Source organism: Drosophila miranda, chromosome 4 (genome assembly GCF_003369915.1).
Source record: "Drosophila miranda strain MSH22 chromosome 4, D.miranda_PacBio2.1, whole genome shotgun sequence".
Lineage (NCBI taxonomy): Eukaryota > Metazoa > Arthropoda > Insecta > Diptera > Drosophilidae > Drosophila > Drosophila miranda.
The window spans coordinates 7,797,409-7,814,594 of record NC_046677.1 but is presented as its reverse complement, the minus strand read 5'-3'; the positions used below and the strand labels follow the sequence as shown (position 1 = coordinate 7,814,594).

At 44.2% G+C, this 17,186-nt stretch overlaps 3 protein-coding genes across 3 annotated transcripts; 1 reads left to right on the top strand and 2 right to left on the bottom strand.

Annotated features, from left to right (window-relative positions):
* Nucleotides 1–199: 199 nt before the first annotated feature.
* On the top strand, nt 200–3,640 carry LOC108163567 (alpha-(1,3)-fucosyltransferase B-like). Its single transcript, XM_017298934.2, has 4 exons — nt 200–615; nt 710–1,116; nt 2,657–2,834; nt 2,895–3,640. Exons 1-4 carry the CDS (start codon nt 379–381, stop codon nt 3,399–3,401), a joined length of 1,329 nt encoding a protein of 442 aa, XP_017154423.1. The 5' UTR covers nt 200–378; the 3' UTR covers nt 3,402–3,640.
* A 1,281-nt stretch (nt 3,641–4,921) lies between these two features.
* On the bottom strand, nt 4,922–5,908 carry LOC108163569 (fat body protein 2). Its single transcript, XM_017298936.2, has 2 exons — nt 5,498–5,908; nt 4,922–5,439 (listed from the first exon to the last, which is right to left on the bottom strand). The coding sequence occupies exons 1-2, from the start codon at nt 5,819–5,821 to the stop codon at nt 4,993–4,995; spliced, it is 771 nt and encodes a 256-aa protein (XP_017154425.1). The 5' UTR covers nt 5,822–5,908; the 3' UTR covers nt 4,922–4,992.
* A 327-nt stretch (nt 5,909–6,235) lies between these two features.
* Nucleotides 6,236–17,186, bottom strand: LOC108163738 (laccase-2). Its single transcript, XM_017299197.2, has 5 exons — nt 17,081–17,186; nt 12,424–12,823; nt 9,303–9,481; nt 7,134–9,230; nt 6,236–7,072 (listed from the first exon to the last, which is right to left on the bottom strand). Exons 2-5 carry the CDS (start codon nt 12,626–12,628, stop codon nt 6,665–6,667), a joined length of 2,889 nt encoding a protein of 962 aa, XP_017154686.1. The 5' UTR covers nt 12,629–12,823; nt 17,081–17,186; the 3' UTR covers nt 6,236–6,664.

The following is a 17,186-nucleotide window of genomic DNA, read 5'->3' as shown; positions in this document are numbered from 1 at the left end:
GTGAACTAGCTCTGAATGGAACTAGAGATCGAAGTCGGATCAAAGAACACACATTTGCGGAGTTGATCGGACCGAGAAGACATTGAAATTTGGGAAGTATCAAATTTAAGAATATATAAAGCGTACGTGGACTTAAAATAGTAATTTATATATAGTGCAAAAATAGTTGTGGAATATATTTTCTGTTAACATTTAACTGTTCATCAAAACAGTCACGGAATACAAAAGATTTCCGTGTGTTACGTGTGTAATACGCCGCTTTCCGACAGACAGACGCTTCACAGCACTGTCAGCTGTTGTGACTGAAATCGCAAACAAACCGCCGGTTTGAAAGAAAACCATAGAATTTAAAGAACATTTCTTTGCTGAAACGTGGACATGCGGTTCGCACACCGTTGGATCATTGGGTTCACGTGCCTGCTACTCGTGTGGCTGCTGCATTTCGTCTGCTGGGACTTAGTCGAGCTGTTTGACGTTCAAAAATCAACTACGGCGTCACCCATTGAGCTGCTGTGGTGGTCGCACCACTTCGCCTTTGTGTACGACGAGGTGCGACAATGCGGCGTCTTCGACTGTCGCGTTACAAACAAACGACAGCGATTGGCCTCTGCGCGGGTTAGTCAAAGAATGTTCATGGAAAATTATCGCCCATCCGGTGGCTGCTGTGATAAGAGAAGAGAGAATGAATAATGAATTTATAATTTTTCAGGCTGTTCTCTTCTATGGATCGGCTCTAAAGACTGGGGACTATCCCCTGCCACGCAGCCCACAGCATTTGTGGGCTCTGTTACACGAGGAGTCGCCAAGGAATGTAATCTACGCTCCCTTTGATGACTTCCTGCAGCATTTCAATTTCACCTCCACCTTTAGTCGCTTCAGTGATCAACCCATCACTACCCAGTGGCTGCCCAGTGCCCATGACCTCATCTCGATGGACTACACAATGTCGTTCGATTTCAAGTCCTCGAATCTCAACGGGCCTTCGCCATCGGTGGTGTTCCTGAACAGCGACTGCGACACCATGTCCGGCCGCGAGGACTATATGAAGGAGCTGATGCGGCACATCAATGTGGATTCGTTTGGGAGTTGCCTACGCAACAAAGATCTGCCTGCGAGGCAAGTAAATTTGAAAACAAAGGAGGCCTGTTTTTATTCGATTAATAAACATCTCACGCCATTCCCCACAACCGTCTCATAAACATATCGGGTGTCTGAAATATTTAAAGAATTTATTTTTCTAAACAAATATGCCACCGCGTAAGCGCCCCAACAATAATTCTCCTGCTACTGCCACAAAGAAGAATGTCACTTCGAAGATCTGCTTCCGTGAGTGCTTGAATGCGAAGCTTAACGAATTGCCGGGAACGTCTGCATCTGCAGCTGCAGCAAACGCAGCTACTGCTGACGCCAATGAGCAGTCTTCGTCTACGGTTCCCATATGCCAAACGGAAAATAATGTGGATGCAGTTGAAGCTTCATCTTCGCCCTCTAGCATGCAGGGGCAGCAAGAAGCAGAGTGTTTAAAAATTGTAACCATCGCCACAGTGCACTCTGAACCTAAGATCCAAAAACCCATCATAGCTCGTGCGACATACGGAATGAGCGGATGCATTGCCAAGTCGGAAACTTCAGACAAAAACGAGATCCGGACAGCCACTGAATTAATCGAATTAAAAGAACTTCCGGGAACATCTGCATCTGCAAAGAAGAATGTCACTTCGAAGTCGGCTAAGGCGGTGGCCCAGATCTGCTACCGTGAGTGCTTGAATGCGAAGCTCAACGAATTGCCGGGAACGTCTGCATCTGCAGCTGCAGCAAACGCTGCTTCATCTTCGCCCTCTAGCATGCAGGTGCAGCAGGAAGCAGAGTGTTTAAAAATTGTAACCATTGCCACAGTGCACTCTGAACCTGAAATCCAGAAACCCATCATAGCTCGTGCGACAAACGGAATGAGCGGATGCATTGCCAAGTCGGAATCTTCAGACAAACACGAGATCCGGACAGCCACTGAGTTAATCGAATTAAAAGAACTTCCGGGAACATCTGCATCTGCAGATGCAGCAACCGCTGACGCCAAGGAGCAGTCTTCGTCTCCGGTTCCCATATGCCAAACGGAAAATAATGTGGATGCACTTGAAGCTTCATCTTCGCCCTCTGGCATGCAGGTGCAGCTAGATGCAGAGAGTTCAGAAATTGTAACAATTGCCACAGTGCACTCTGAATCTGAACTCCAGAAACCCATGATAGCTCGTGCTATAAGCGTAGTGACCGGATGGTTTGCCAAGTCAGAAACTGCAGTCAAATCACAGATACAGACATCCCCTGTATTGGTGGAGTCCATGGAATCCAACATCTCGCTTGGTCTGCCTGATATGTCTGATGATGGGCAGCGTCCGCCCAAGCGTCGTCGCGTTGAGTCAAAACACGAATGTAATAGCAAGAATTGCTTGAAATGCCTGGAAATTAAGAAAAAGAACGAACTTTTGAAGGATTGCTTTGAGCCCTCGAAGTCGGAGGGGTCCAAAGACAGCGATGTCGAATCAATTTAATGTTCATATCAAACAAACACAAAACACATCAAACAGACATTTTCTTCAAAATTAATTCGAGTTTTAAATGTTTCACCTAATATTAATCACTTCGTTATTGCTTGCAGCCTGCAAAATGATTATTTGAACAATCTCTATTCGCCGAAGCTGCTGCGTTTTCTATCGAGATACAAATTCATGATTGCCATCGAGAATGCCGTGTGCGAGGACTACATCACCGAAAAGTTCTGGCGTCCCTTGGTAGTAGGCGTCATTCCTATTTACTTTGGTTCGCCCAGCATTAAAGTGAGTAGAAGGAGAGGTTCCCAAAAATTCATAAACTATATCTTCAAAAAATCTCTTCAGGACTGGCAGCCGCAAAAAAAATCTGCGATATTTGTCAGCGACTTTCCCAATGCCGCCGCCTTGGGCAGGTATATAATGGAATTGTCCGAGAACAAAACAGAATATGACTCCTTTCGCGGTCACAAACTGAATCGCAGCCATCCGATCCAAAACGAAAAGTTACTCCACCATTTGATCACTTATCCGCATCCGACGAGAGAGTATGACTTCTTCGAGACGTTCGAGTGTGCCGTCTGCAAATACGCGACGTATCGTGGGCCCATCAGGCGTGCCAATGCGCGCCACTACAACTGCCCTTTGGTGCCGATCTATGCGCCGCTGGAGAGCAAGAAGGAGCCGGACAGAGCGACCGACTGGCGTTCCGTGATGAAGGTAGGACAGTGCCAGGCCCGCATCTTGGACACCTTCTTTCGCTCGAATAAGCCCTACAGCGAGGCGGACTTTGAGGCAGAACTCCATCGCAGGATGGACTACAATCGATGTTCGATTGACCCAAAATTACATTGATCGGATGTGGCGGACAAAATGACACTAAACAAGAGTGAGATATTTGCTCGAAAATTGTTTCGAACTTGTAATTTATCGGTTAAATATAGAAAATTTTCGAAAGCCTTAGATTGAAGCGTTAAAGACATGCTCAAGGTTCATTATAGAGATGGCTACGTAAGACTTTAGCTTTAAGATGATCCAATATGTGATAAACCTAACAATAAATAAAGCATCGATGATGCTGATGTATCTATTTCTATCTCTACTTTGATTGTAGTGTCGTTGGTTTCTTATTATTCCAAAGTAACGTTAATTCCTCATCGGAGGGCGTAGCAAAGACATTTGGCTCCCCTTCTTGTTGGAGGACATTCCCGGTCTGCTGGCAGACCTTTGTGGCGTCCTCCTCGCTCTGCTGCTCTTGATCATCCTCTGTATTGGTACCTTTATCATGCTTTTGCAGTTGAACAGCTGCCTCCTGCTGCTGCTTCTGCTGGTGAAGAGATGCCTCTTCTGCCTCCTTCTGCTGTTGAAGAACTGGCTCCTCTTTCTCCCTCTCCTTCAACAGAAGGCGACTGCACAACAAACAATAGCCGGTCTTCTCTGGTCTTGCGGTTTCTGCGTACTGGGGATTTTGTGTCCGGCCCAGACTTTGCAGCTCCCTGATGATCACCGTCTTGTACGAGGGCGGCTCAGAGCTATTGGCGTAGGAAGAGATCACCATTTTGGAGTCCGAGAACGGACCGTGTAGCTCGTACATATGCGGCTTGTAGGGAGCCTTTCCGTTGACCTTACGCACCTTTCGGGCCTCGGTCTTACGCTTGCATGCGGGGCGTGGACGTTTGCCACGCTTGCGCTTGACTCTTCTTGCTGGGGTCTTGCGGGCCTTCAAGGACTTCGACTTGCTGGTCAGGGGGTCACGTCGCTTGTACGGCAAGCTAGGTTTCTGTCTTCTTGCGTATTTGGGATTGGGTTTCCAGCCCATTTCTTCCACCTGCTTGAGGATGATCGCCTTAATGGGATGCGTACCATTCTCAGCTTCAGACAGCTGAAAATTCTTCTCGCAGACATTGCGGGACTTCTTATAGCCCGGTTGCGACTTGACAGCTGGGCGGGGACGTTTCCTAATGGTCTTGCGGGGTCCCCGAGGTTTTGGGTTGCATTTTGGCTTACGAATTGGACGCCGCACTGCAACGAGGTTGAGTGTGCAATACGGCCAAGTACAACGTGGAAGAAGACGTCCGCCGAGAATCTTGCATGTAACTTCCACTTCATGGCCATCAATTTGCCAAAAGTGTTCGCTTCGCGAGTTCTTCAAAGGTCCATCTCTGCTGTTCTCTAGGACCTTCTTGCCACAGGAAGTGCACTGCTGGGCCTCAGATGCCATCGTCAAATTTTGGTAAAAGTTTTGTAATTCGTGTGTTTTTACGTTGAGTAGAACTCGAAAAGGTATGACGAAATATTGGGAAACAGAGGCTTCTAGTTAGAAATGATATGGAAATGCTTGCTTTGATTTGGAAAAGCATGAAATCTTTAAAAGGTATAGCTAAAATCAGGTTTTTCTTCCTTCAAAGTTTATTTTTCCGCTCTCAAACACAGCACAGCTCGTGTCCTACATCTGCCAGTGCATCGTGGGCATCACTTCCTTGAGTTGTCCCATATTGACTATCCACATGCTGCCGTTCTTCATCATCTCCATAGCCTTGATCATCTGAACGGCCGCCTCCTCTGGCATTTGGCGCTTGGCGCTCTCGATAGCCTCCACTATCGATTCGGAGTGGTGCCAGGTGACATTATCGCGCAGATTGGCCATCATCTCAGTGTTGGTGAGACCCGGACACATGGCCATGAACATGACACCAGTCTTCTGGTAGATAATCTTGTCGCCCATCGAGCGGGTGAACCCAAGGACGCCATGCTTGGCAGCCGCATACACGGCAAAGGTAGGGGCAGGCTCGAGTCCATAGACAGAGGAGAGATTAATCACCATGCCGCCCATGCCCATCTGGGTCTTGTCCATATACGGCATAGCCATCATAGTCATCATAATCATTCCGGTCTGTAGAAGGGAACTGAGATTGGAGGGGGATTCATTCGAATGCACTTTCATTCCTTACCAGATTCATGCCCATTGTCGTCTCCACATCCTTGTCGAGCAACACATCCTCGCCATTGATCAGGACATCGATGTGTCCCATCAACTGGCCCATTTTCAGCATCGCCTGCTCAATGGACACCTTGTCCATGAGATTCATCTGCATGAAGACTACCTTCACGGCGGGATTCTCCGCCTGCAGCTTCTTCATCATCTCCACATTCTCCAGGCGATGCATGATGCCGATCATCTTGATCTTCTTCTGCATCAGCTGCATCACCATCTGCCACCCGATGCCCGTGAAGCTGCCAGCATAGACCACATTTTTGCCCGTCCAGTCGAACATTTTGAATTGGAATTTGGTTTTCAGAGTATTACGGAGGAGTAGAATGGGAGGATTCGGACCGAGTGTTGTGTCTGACTGGACAGCAGATCTGGTGGCACGTCTTATATACCTAATGGACCTCCAGATGTCCAGAGCGCATCTCTGCAGAGAGATTACTTTGTTTGTTTTTCGAAATGCAATCTATCTACGGATGGCCGATGGGGGGTCAGCGGTGTTAAAGATCCCTGCATTTGTTGATACCCCAATCGGGGTGACGTCTCGTCTCCAGCTCTAAGGTCCAGCTGTTGCTAGTGGCCGCCAGATAAGATCGCTATCAGCCTTGAGGGCGTTGCCGTTGGATTACCACCTGACTGACAATGTATGCCATTCGGTGATTTTTTCCTTATTATAAATCAAATTAAATATTTTGCAATATTTGGGGAAAGTTTCATCATATTTTCAGGTATATTTTTGTGTTCTATTCTACACGATCCTCTATCTGAAACATTAGGAACGCACTATGAAAGGATTTACACAATGAAGGGGTCATGAAATCTTAGGAATAAATTTTGTAAACGATCCTTGAAAGTATACATCTCTAAAAATAGAGAAAAGGCTTTTAAATGTTTGCACTTTTTCTATTTCTTATACAATTTTTTATAGAATTTTTGTGCTTAATAAACAATAAGTATTTTCTTAGACAATCACAGATGTTTAGATGCTACAATGAGGCAACGATACGACTATGGAAAATATTTACAAATGATCTCAAATTGATTAAGATTAATGCTGCTCCTCCGAATAAATAATCTCTGAATTTCGCTTGGCAAGTATGGGGGTTGACCTCCGTGTCAGAACCACTTCTCAGTGCCCAAATCTCAGGAGAAGTAAACTGAAGATCAAAGCCATCATCTTAGAGTTGGCTGCCAGTCCCTTTACTCCTCCATCGGTATCCTGAGGAGCTGCTGTTGGGGGTCTGCTTGTGCCCTCAGTGGTTCCCTCCCCATCGGATCGCAAGTCCGGATTGTAGTCCCCGCAGGTGGGAAAGTGATCTGGCACGGGTACCATTTGATCATCGTCTCCCACCTTGAAGACCAGAGCCATGCCGATCTCCGCATGGAACTCGATGTGACAGTGGAAGAGCCAATAGCCAGGATTGTAGGCCTCAAAGCGGATGATGGTATAGCCTCCGTCCGGAATGGTCACCGTATCCTTGACGGGAGGATTCACAAAGTTCCGCTTCAGCAAATTGAAACGATCAAGAGATTTGATCTAAAGAAAAAGAAATAGAAATTATGCTTTCTCCCAGGAACATTTTAGGGGTAATTCTCACCATTTCAATGGTGACGTTCTCGCCCAATCTCTCCAGAGCCAGGACTCGGAAGGCATTGCCATGCAGATGGAAAGGATGATTCGCATAGTACTGAAAACCCTCATCCACGATGATCAGCTCCACGACTGCATTCAGGGGCACTTGCAACACGTGGTGGCACTTGCAGAACTCTGTCCTGCAGTCGATGCCCTGCTGCTCGAGACTCGTTTCGTTGCAGAAGTCCGAGTCGCTCAATTGCTTGCGGGATGGCAACAGCGCCAGCGACGGGAACTTCAGGGTAATGTGATTCAGTTGCGGCGTGTACAGTCGATTCGATTGGGTCATGTTCATGTCCATGGCATACAGATCCTTGTCGTGGAACTCCGGATTGTTCTTGGCATAGAAATCGTAGTAAACAAAGAACTTGAAGTCTGCCTCCGGTTCGAGGGTATCATGATCGATGCCTGGCACTTGATCGTAAATGGGCAGAGCTCTCATCTCGGCCACTGTCTTGGTATCGGGGTATCCCGGACCGCGGTTCATCACATTCAGTTCGATGCCCTCCGCCTTGTGGGCGTAGCTAAGCTCCGCGGTGGGCTCCTCATCGGGGGCGCCCTCGTACCGCAGGATAGCCACCTGGAAGGCGGAGGTAAAGACCTCGCTGCAGTCCATCAGCCCCTTGAGCCGCACCCAATAGTTGCCGACCTCCTGGTTGGCATTCAGCACGAAATCGAAGCGCTCTCCGGCATAGGTCACAATGGAACCCACCTCCATGGCCTCGATATCGAAGCCATCGGAATTGATGGCTGTGAGATTGTGCTTGTCCACAGACACGACAATGGGACAATTGAGATACTCCGCATTGATGATCCTGAAGCGATACCGAAAGCCTCTCTGCACATTGTACACTTGATGGGGCACCAGTTCCAGGGGGATCTCGTTGAGGTTGCCACGCTTCTGCCGCGAGAGTTTCTCTGGATTGGGCACCGGAAAAAGTCGCGTGGTGTTGCTCTTTGCCAGACGCGCAGAACGTGGCAGTGTTTGGATTACATCCACCTCTGATTTGGGCAGCGGGTTCAGTGGTTTCGTGCTCATTTTTCCTCTGGCTAATTGGTGATCCTTCTTGGCCTCCGCCCAGATCCGATTGTAGTACCGTCCCCTGCCATTTATCAACAGATTGTGGGGCTTGTTGTCTCCTCGCGAGTGATGATGACTCGCAAAGATGCTGGCCCCCGGCTCGTGGATCCAGTCCTGGACAATCATCACATGTTCGCTGAGATCCAGGTCGTACAGTCGACCATGTGGCTCGGCACTCTTGGGTTTTCTGATGATCAGAGCTCCAAAAACCCCATCGCCCCGCTGCATGCCCGTGTGCGAGTGCCAAAAATGGGTGCCCGACAGATCCGCGGGAAAACTATAGCGAAATGTGGCATGTGGCGTGATGGGGCACTGGGTGATGTGCGGCACTCCGTCCATATACGGACTGTCTTTCTGGTGCAGTCCGTGCCAGTGGATGGAGGTGCTCTCGCCGAGCAGACTGTTCTTCACATCCACAACGATCTGATCGCCCTCGCAGACCTCTATCGCGGGACCGGGCATCATGCGATTCACGACAGTGATGCCCCGCTCCAGGCCATCCCCCATGACACAGTGGGGCCGCGAGCAGTCCGTCAGGTTGAGGGGACAATCAAAGCAGGCTTTCGCAAAGGTCTGATACCATTCCACAACAAAAGTGTAGCGACAGGTGAGGGGTTCGGCTCCCGCCTGACAGTCGCGGCGACAGGGATGCATGCGGTACCATTCGGCTGTCCAAGTGTCATCCGTGTCATCCCCTTCGTCCAGCTGCTCCACACGAACCGATTTCAGGGGTCGACAGAAGGGGCAGCAGTTCCTGAGCTCCAGCCTGGAGGCAGGACACTCCTCCTCCAGCGGCGGACAGGTGCGCTGATAGGTGTTGACAATGATCTGGCCACTGTCCAGGCGACCGCACTCGAGCAGCGTGCAGTCGGCATCGTTGTGCCAGGACTCGCCCACCGCATACAGGGTATTATTGTGCTGGCAGTGGGTGCGCACGCACTCGCCACAACAGCTGCCATCGGTTTCGCGTAGCTCCGAACCCTTAAGGTACAGATACGAACATGTACATCAGAAATATATATGTATATGTATGGATATTCTATAATTACTTACCACTTCGCAGTAGAACTCACTGCAATCCACTTGGGTGACCACAATATGGGCCTGCGGATCCTTGGCCACTCCCGCCGCACAGGAGTACACCAGACAGGGATCCTGAGAGGCAAACCACACGGCCCCCAGCTCTCTGCGGTAGGTGGTATTGTGCTCTTGATACAAACAGAAAGTATCTCCTGAAATTCACAGAAAGTCCGCATTAAATCATAACGACATTAAAGTACTTTCCTCTCTCAAGGAAAAGAGAGGTATGGTATTGTTTTGCTCTGACAAACAATTGTTTAGCACTCTAGCAAATATAATTCCATAAAGCATGGGCTATAAACAATGGTGAAAAGAACAATTAAAGACAAATGCAAACAATTTGAGAGCTGAGTCCCAAAAAACTCTCTTTTGTTGTCATATCACGCGCCAGAAATTCGTAATTTATGGGATCATTTAATTGAAAGCTGGGAATATAATACATACAAGTACAAATCTCTGGGTTTGTGATTATTTGTACATATTATTTAGTCGCTAAAATTTCTGTACACGTGCTGATTGCTCCAGGCTTCAGGGTTTCTTAAACTTATGAGGATTTTGTTCCTAAACAAGTGAGCTTTAGCTCCCACTAAAACCTGATTCATATCATTCGTAATTGATATAAATATTGATATATTTCGAACATAATCAAGTTGATTTCTCTTAAATTGTTCTTATACGTTTATAATAATTATAGCCGCAATTCAGAAATTACGTGCCCACGCGCCATTACTCCTTTAGTATAGGGTATTCAAGTTTGATATGCAATCACCTCTCAGTTTCCAGTTTCGCTAAAAATACCCTCCGAATATCTGCTACCTACATATGTCAGACATTCCCAATAAGCCATCTGTATATGGATGTATCTTTTCCCAAGCAATCTGTGATGATGCATCAACACCTGTCATTCCCTGAACATCTGGTCCGGTTACCTGTTCCGACATTCGTATGTAGATTAAAGCACAGAACAGAACTTAAAACAGTTAAGAGGCGGTTTCGGAATGCTAATTATAATGACATCAAGACCCGGATCGCGGTTCGCGGGTCAGGTATATGTATGCCACCTGATCCGGTTGCTGTCTATTGCAATTTGCAGGCCTTAACCGATCATTAATATACACTTTTCCATTCCCTCCTCTACCCTCCATTTTGTGGAAGCATGCGTAAGCATGAGTATACCCGTATTGTCGATCGATATATGGACTTATATTTCCATTTAAGTGTGCAGCTAATCTTCACAGACCCCGCCATGGGCCCCAATAAAAGTAGGCCATAAAAATGGTTTAACTGAAAGCCAAAACAATGGGACGAACATGGCCATGCTCACGTTCAAATGAAAATTGTACCGTCTGATTAGTGTCGATAGGAAAATCTCAGTTAAAAATACTCTCACATTAAAAACAAATTAAATTTACGACAGCATTTGACTAGAGATTACGATGGAGGGAAAAGATAGGCCCCGTCAGATACTGCTTCTAAGAAATAAGTACCTAATGGGGGCGTTAGATCTTAGATTGCAATCGGCTGTCTATTAAAGTGCAATATTGTGCAATCTATGGGAATAAATAATACACATAAAATGTGTAAAACTTAATGAGGTAAATCCCAGAGTGCATTCCAGTCCGATGGGTTTTTTCTATTGACTTCTCCAAACACCATCGTTCCGGAATCCACAACCAGTGACACCAGGCAAAGCGTTCAGGGAAGCCGAGAATCTCAGCACAAGAATCTGTCAGAAAGCTTTTCTTAAGGCGCCGTTTCAATGACCGATGAGACGATGCCCATGCTCCACGATGACTCCTTCTGTTGCGGCAAATAGGACGCGTATAGCTGAGCAGTATACAGGAACAGAAAGAAACAGGAAGCCACGACCAACAACTTTCCAGATGGCTAGACCAGGCCCCACCTATGGTGACTCGGACAGGATACAGGACCAGCCCCTGGGAATGCCTAAAAAGTGTGAAACGAGCAGATCTGAAGGCCGCGAGGAAGCAAGACCCCAGGCTCTGGTTTCCAGATGCAAAAATTTAGAAATTTGCAACAATTATTTTGTTTTTGCTCGAAAGTTCTGCCTGTAGTCCATGATTGACTAGGCTGTTTTTCCAAAAGCATACTTTAAAAAACTTTACTTCAAAAACGGGGATTATTTATGAGAAAATCAACAGTTTTTGTCTTGGCATGAAATATGGTTCTGTGTTCTCCCTCCCCTTTTGGGACTCCATATGAGCCTCCATCCTGGTTGGGTTTTTCTTTTTATTTTATACATGTATGTTTTATTTTTTTTTTGTTTATTTAAAAGAGGAAAAGAAGAACGTGCGCTGTCAGCAGCTGTTTGGCATATAAATTATTTCTGCGAGTGCTGCACGTAGCACGCTGCTCCGTTCCTCCGCTCCTCCGTTAGGCGCTGGTTCTCTGTCAGTTAACCATTAAGGCCGTATTCATTGACTGCTTTTGTGGCTGGGAGGGCGCTGGTCTGTGGGCTCTGGGCTGCATCGTTTATTGGCTCGTTATGGCCATTATTATGATTGCCTGACTGTTTGTAGCCACATTTGTTTAAACCATCAACCATTTCGTTGATTATTTGCTGGACTTGCGCAAATTCACATGGCTCCCGGGTCGTCGGGGGTAGGCTCTGAGTATTTTTAGCATGTGAGTGGCAATCATTATTTATCGCCGTACATTGTCTAAGGAAAATACTCTCGCACTTCTCCACAATCTCGTACCTAAGTATATATGTATGTTTTTTTTTTTAATGCTAATGCCCGCCATAATGTTGGCCAAGGTCGAGACCAAACCTGTTAATTGCCAACTCCGGAGCTTCTTACAGGTTGATACACACATTTCTTTTTATCCAGTAGGCGCTAAGGGGAAGGGTATACTGTGTTTATGCAGATCGTAAAGATCATATGTTTTCCGTCTTGATGGGAGTTTTATTAACTACAAATCTACATTAATAAACTCTCTTTGGAGGTATTTCTATCATTATAATTGACTTTTCCTTGGAGAATTCCTCTTAATTAATTTTCTACTAATTTCCCAAGCACAAAAACTTTCCTAAAGAGTATCTCATAGTCGATATACATCATCTTTCACTCACCTGCTGAAGCATTTACAGTTTGGAAGCCTTCTGTAGTATTTACAGTTTTCAGGCCGCTGGCATTACTAACAAACTGTAAAAGCACTGTTAAGGCATACACCAACAGCACTGTTAGCACTCTGTTAGCCGCCCGCATGCTGTAGAATCTGCTCTTTGTTGCTTTTGTTGTGGCTGCTGCTTCTGTTGCTGCTGTCGACAAACTCATTTTGTCATAATTATGGTTTACGTATATTTAATTTGCGGTTATTGTTTTTCTTTCTATTGTGGCCGTCTCTTTTCCCTCCTATTTTAGTGGTAATTGTCTTTTATTGAACTTTTTTTTTCTTTTGGGCGAGGAATTATTGGAATCGTTTTGCGGAAGTTGTTGTTGATTTTGACCAAACAATTTTGCCTTGATTGCCTGAAAATGCGACGAAAAATAAATGATTAATAAGTACTTATAGATAAAGCTAAAATTACATACGATATGATTATTATATGTATTTATTCAGTTGGTTGATTTTTCGGAATTTAATATAACGAGTATTTGTCTTGTTTTGCAGATGTTCTTGCTGAATGTTGAAAGAATATTAACCCAAAACGAGTTGCTCTCACATTAAAGATGTTTACTGACATTTTTTAAGAGCCATTTCTGATGTTTATCGGGACTATGGAGAAATGGTTTGATGTGTGGGTTCAAGGCCAGACTCGAAAATTGAGAGTTGGGGGTGGCACAGTGCGCTTGGAAAGTAATCGATACATGAATATTATGCGGAAAGACCGCCAAAATAATTACAGGTAATCAAATGTTAGATAATTATTTTGATTCATTCTGAAATTAGTTAATTAAGTAGATTTATATTAATTTGTACTATAAATTTATGCATATTTTTATTGCTTATAATCCCTGTTATCTGATATCGAAATCGAACGATGACTGGCATAATTCGATGAATAACCTCCCTCGTCTTTCTATTCCCCCTTTCCCACCGCAATCTGTATCCCCATAATTGTTTCCTTCTAATTAACAATAACAATTACCCCTAAATGGTGCCACTCTCTTTCCTTCCATGCCAAACCCCCAATAAATCGAAATCCCCGAAACTCTAACCTAACTCCAGCATCCTTTATTGACCCACGCGCCCATGAGACGAGTCGGAAGGACACGCACATGGCCGAAAGCATGCCGAAAGGGCCGACATCTGAGCGAATATATTGTATATTGTATATTAAGTTAAGTATGATTTACGGCCTGACTGTAAATATCACTCATACGCTCTGTGTTGCTTGGCCTATTTGAAGGGAGAAAGGGAGAGAGTGAGAAAGTGTGGGCATTTGAGCCCTATCAGCACATGGCCAGAAAGTTGATTCGCTCAAGAAACACACACACACAGATACAGAAATATACAACACGTACAAATTTAATTAATTAGCACGCTGTTCCTTAAACACACACACACAGATACGGATCCTTGTAGACCCACAGATACTCATACACCCATAGGACAGGCAGGACTCACGTCCGTAAGCCAAAAGTCCAGCCAGAGTCCAGGGACACACACAGGAGGAACAGAAAGCGGTACAGTGGGACGGGGGCATATAAAGAAAACTGCGCATAAATTATGAAAAGAAAAACACAAAAATATACGTAGGAAAATTGCGTGAGGCATTTTTCATACATACATTTTTCCTTACGCTACCATTTTCTTGTGGATGCTGCTGTCCAGGGGATGCTCTTTAGGGAAATTTTCATTGAGTCAGGTTTTCTTTAAAGAATAAGAATACCTCTTTTATCGCTCTTTATTTCTTTGAAAATGTAATTCCCTAACCTCTTGTATTCCTTTCTTTAACTTTTTCAAATCTTGAGAGTATTTAAACGTCTTCATATCGCAAAGCACTTTCCTTGAGAGACTTGCCATAACATCCACTTGTGTTTGGCAAACACTTAAAGCATCTTAAAGATTTATGTACTACCTGGGGGCTACTGCTCTGTTGTGTGGACCCCGAAACGCACTTCCGTTAATTAGAAATTAAGTGTCCGCCTACGTGGCACTTCATAAAAGTCGTCACAAGGAAAACAAAATAAAAATAAAACCCTGAAAACCCCGAAAACCCCGAAAGCCCCGAAATTCAATGTAAATCTATTAAAAAGATGTGAGCGGATATTTAGCGGATAATTTAATTTGCAAATGCGAGACGGAACTGAAATGTTTGGGTTTGGGTTTGTTAATTAATGCTTTCTGAAGGGGAATCTCGGGGAATAATCAATCAAAAGAGTAAATATTTGATGGGGGATACAAAAGTGAATGGCGCTTGATAATTAGGGCCCCTTAAATCGCATTCAGATACAATTATATATCTGATCATCTTGCAAGTATGTATCTCAAGTGGGTTTTTGTTGCATTTGCGGACATGACTAAACGATTTCATTACGCGTTTTGTCAATTGTCTAATAGCTGTGACAACCACTTTAATTAACATGCATCTTTGGCTTTTGACGCGGGGAATGTCACGTGGACTCATCGCTCGACCCACGATTACTCATTGTCTATATGGTCTGAACGCTTGATTTGAACTATAATTAAAATCACCGTCCCACAAGGGTAATCCCTGAAAATTAACACCTAGAGGGATACCTCACGCAGGCTGTAATTTCTTTGCGGTGTTGGTTTTTTATTTGACTAAAGTCGGGGATGGGTTTCTGTTCTGCTTCAATGGTCTCTGAAAGTTCCCCCCACAATAGAATTTGCATAATTTAGACTTGAGAAATTGGAACAATAAAAGTATTCAATGATTGGAACTAATAAGGGAAATCCAATCGATGGGATTCTAGGGAATTTTTTATAGATTAAAGTTTGGGGTTTAGGGAATTTTTAATTTATGGAAATTAAGGGAATCTTTTTTTACACGATGATAGAACCTATTAACCCTTAAAAACCATTCATAAACTTATGAATGAATGAACACTCAATGATAGATTTAACAAAGGAAGTAAAAGTAAATTACAAATTAAATTAAATTTCTATGACACTCTTAGGAATTGCTCATTTCTATAAAAAAGAGTATTATTTAATCGGAGTTGCTCTACACTAATCAGATTACAATTTTTATGTTGCCTCTGCCCTGCCTCTTTTTTATGGAAAATTTCTTTTGATGGACAACTAAAATTTCTCTGCCAATTAATCAGGCAATTGTTGTTATGCAAAGTTTGTTATTATTTATTTGGATTTTTATATATACGGACGAATCACACGTCCGTAAAAAGGTTGCATAACACATGGCGTAGTGCTTTCCGTTTCACGTTTTTACATATAATTATCGGGCGAGGGCTTAAGTATTATAATTTGATTTATTTGTGAGCGTCTTCTTCAGCGGCATGCGGCCACTTATTTTGACAACAATTAGCTGACCGCATTTTGATCTCTTTGTTGGCTTTTGGGCTGTGTCCGAGCTGGCATTTTGTTGAGGTAGGCAAACAGACGAAAGATATGGCCAAAAGAGAAAAGGTGAGTGGAAGATTTAAAAGCCGCTTATCATACGAAACCTCCGAAGGGGGATTCCTGTTTTCTCCTCTCGGGAAATCCCTGACTTGTCGAATGCCTGGTTCTTGCCATCATGTGCTAGCCATGGCCAAGCCGGTTTGCGGAACCAGTCTTTAAGTATTTCTTATTACAAGCCACATAAAAACCAAAACAAACTCTGCTCTGGGGTCAGCTGTGAGACGCAGTTACGTGCCACAAACCACACAAATATTTACCCAATTCGTTTATGCTTATTCACATTTGTTAACCATATTTTTAGTGATTATTTTGACTCATGATTGATGAAGATTGAGGGGTTTTTCTTGTCGATAGAATCTCGGAATGAAGCAATTATTTATGACGCTGCTTGTTTGGATTTATGTATTTTTTCAATGTCAAGGCCGTTTGTAAATGTGTTCGGATGGGGAGAAGCAGGCGTTTCTGTAGAGTGGGAATCGTCTCTGAGGTTTTCTATGGCTTTTTTTTAGCATTGTATAAGATGGAAGTTTCTTTGTTGGTCTGGTGATTGTGTGGAGACTCAAGATATTTTTGTATAATATTTTCTATGCTTTTTGAAGACTTTCAATTGTGGAATGAGTTTCAGGTTTATATTGTTGCATGATGTCATATCTAAAGCCATAGATGTACCATGAAAGGTAGTTCAAAATATAGAAAAATAAAAACAAATTATGCGAAATCATTTGTTTCTATGATTTTTTAGGAAAGATCTTTGTCATCTTTATAGTCATAAATCTTTTGTCAGATATAATTTTTATCAGCTCCAATGCGAAAACTACACCAATTCTTTACGATTTTCTGAAATATATCACTTTTCTTCAAAGTAGATTTCACAATTATGACAGATATTCGTTTTGTATCAAAGTTTTTGTTTATAAAACCATCTTTATGGAACACAATTACAGCATTTATGAGAGACGTATAACCAAGCAAGTTCACAATTGTTCTCTTGGTTCACGGCTCTTGGCCTTATCCCAGCGATGGATGGGGGGGCGGACTGGACTTATCACACGACTGGCTGGGCCTTATGATATCACTAAATACACAACGCGACCAAAATTTTATAGCACTTAGATTAGGGTTTTGGGATCTCAATAGCAACGAAGCAGAGAAAAATTGTTGCAGGGCAAAGTCCTTACAGGGTTTTCCACTGGCGGCTGGCAGGTGATCGTTTTTCTCGTACCGCTTGATAGATCCGCACCGTTCGCCGCTTAAACCGCAACTAACTCGCGTCGAGTGCAGCCA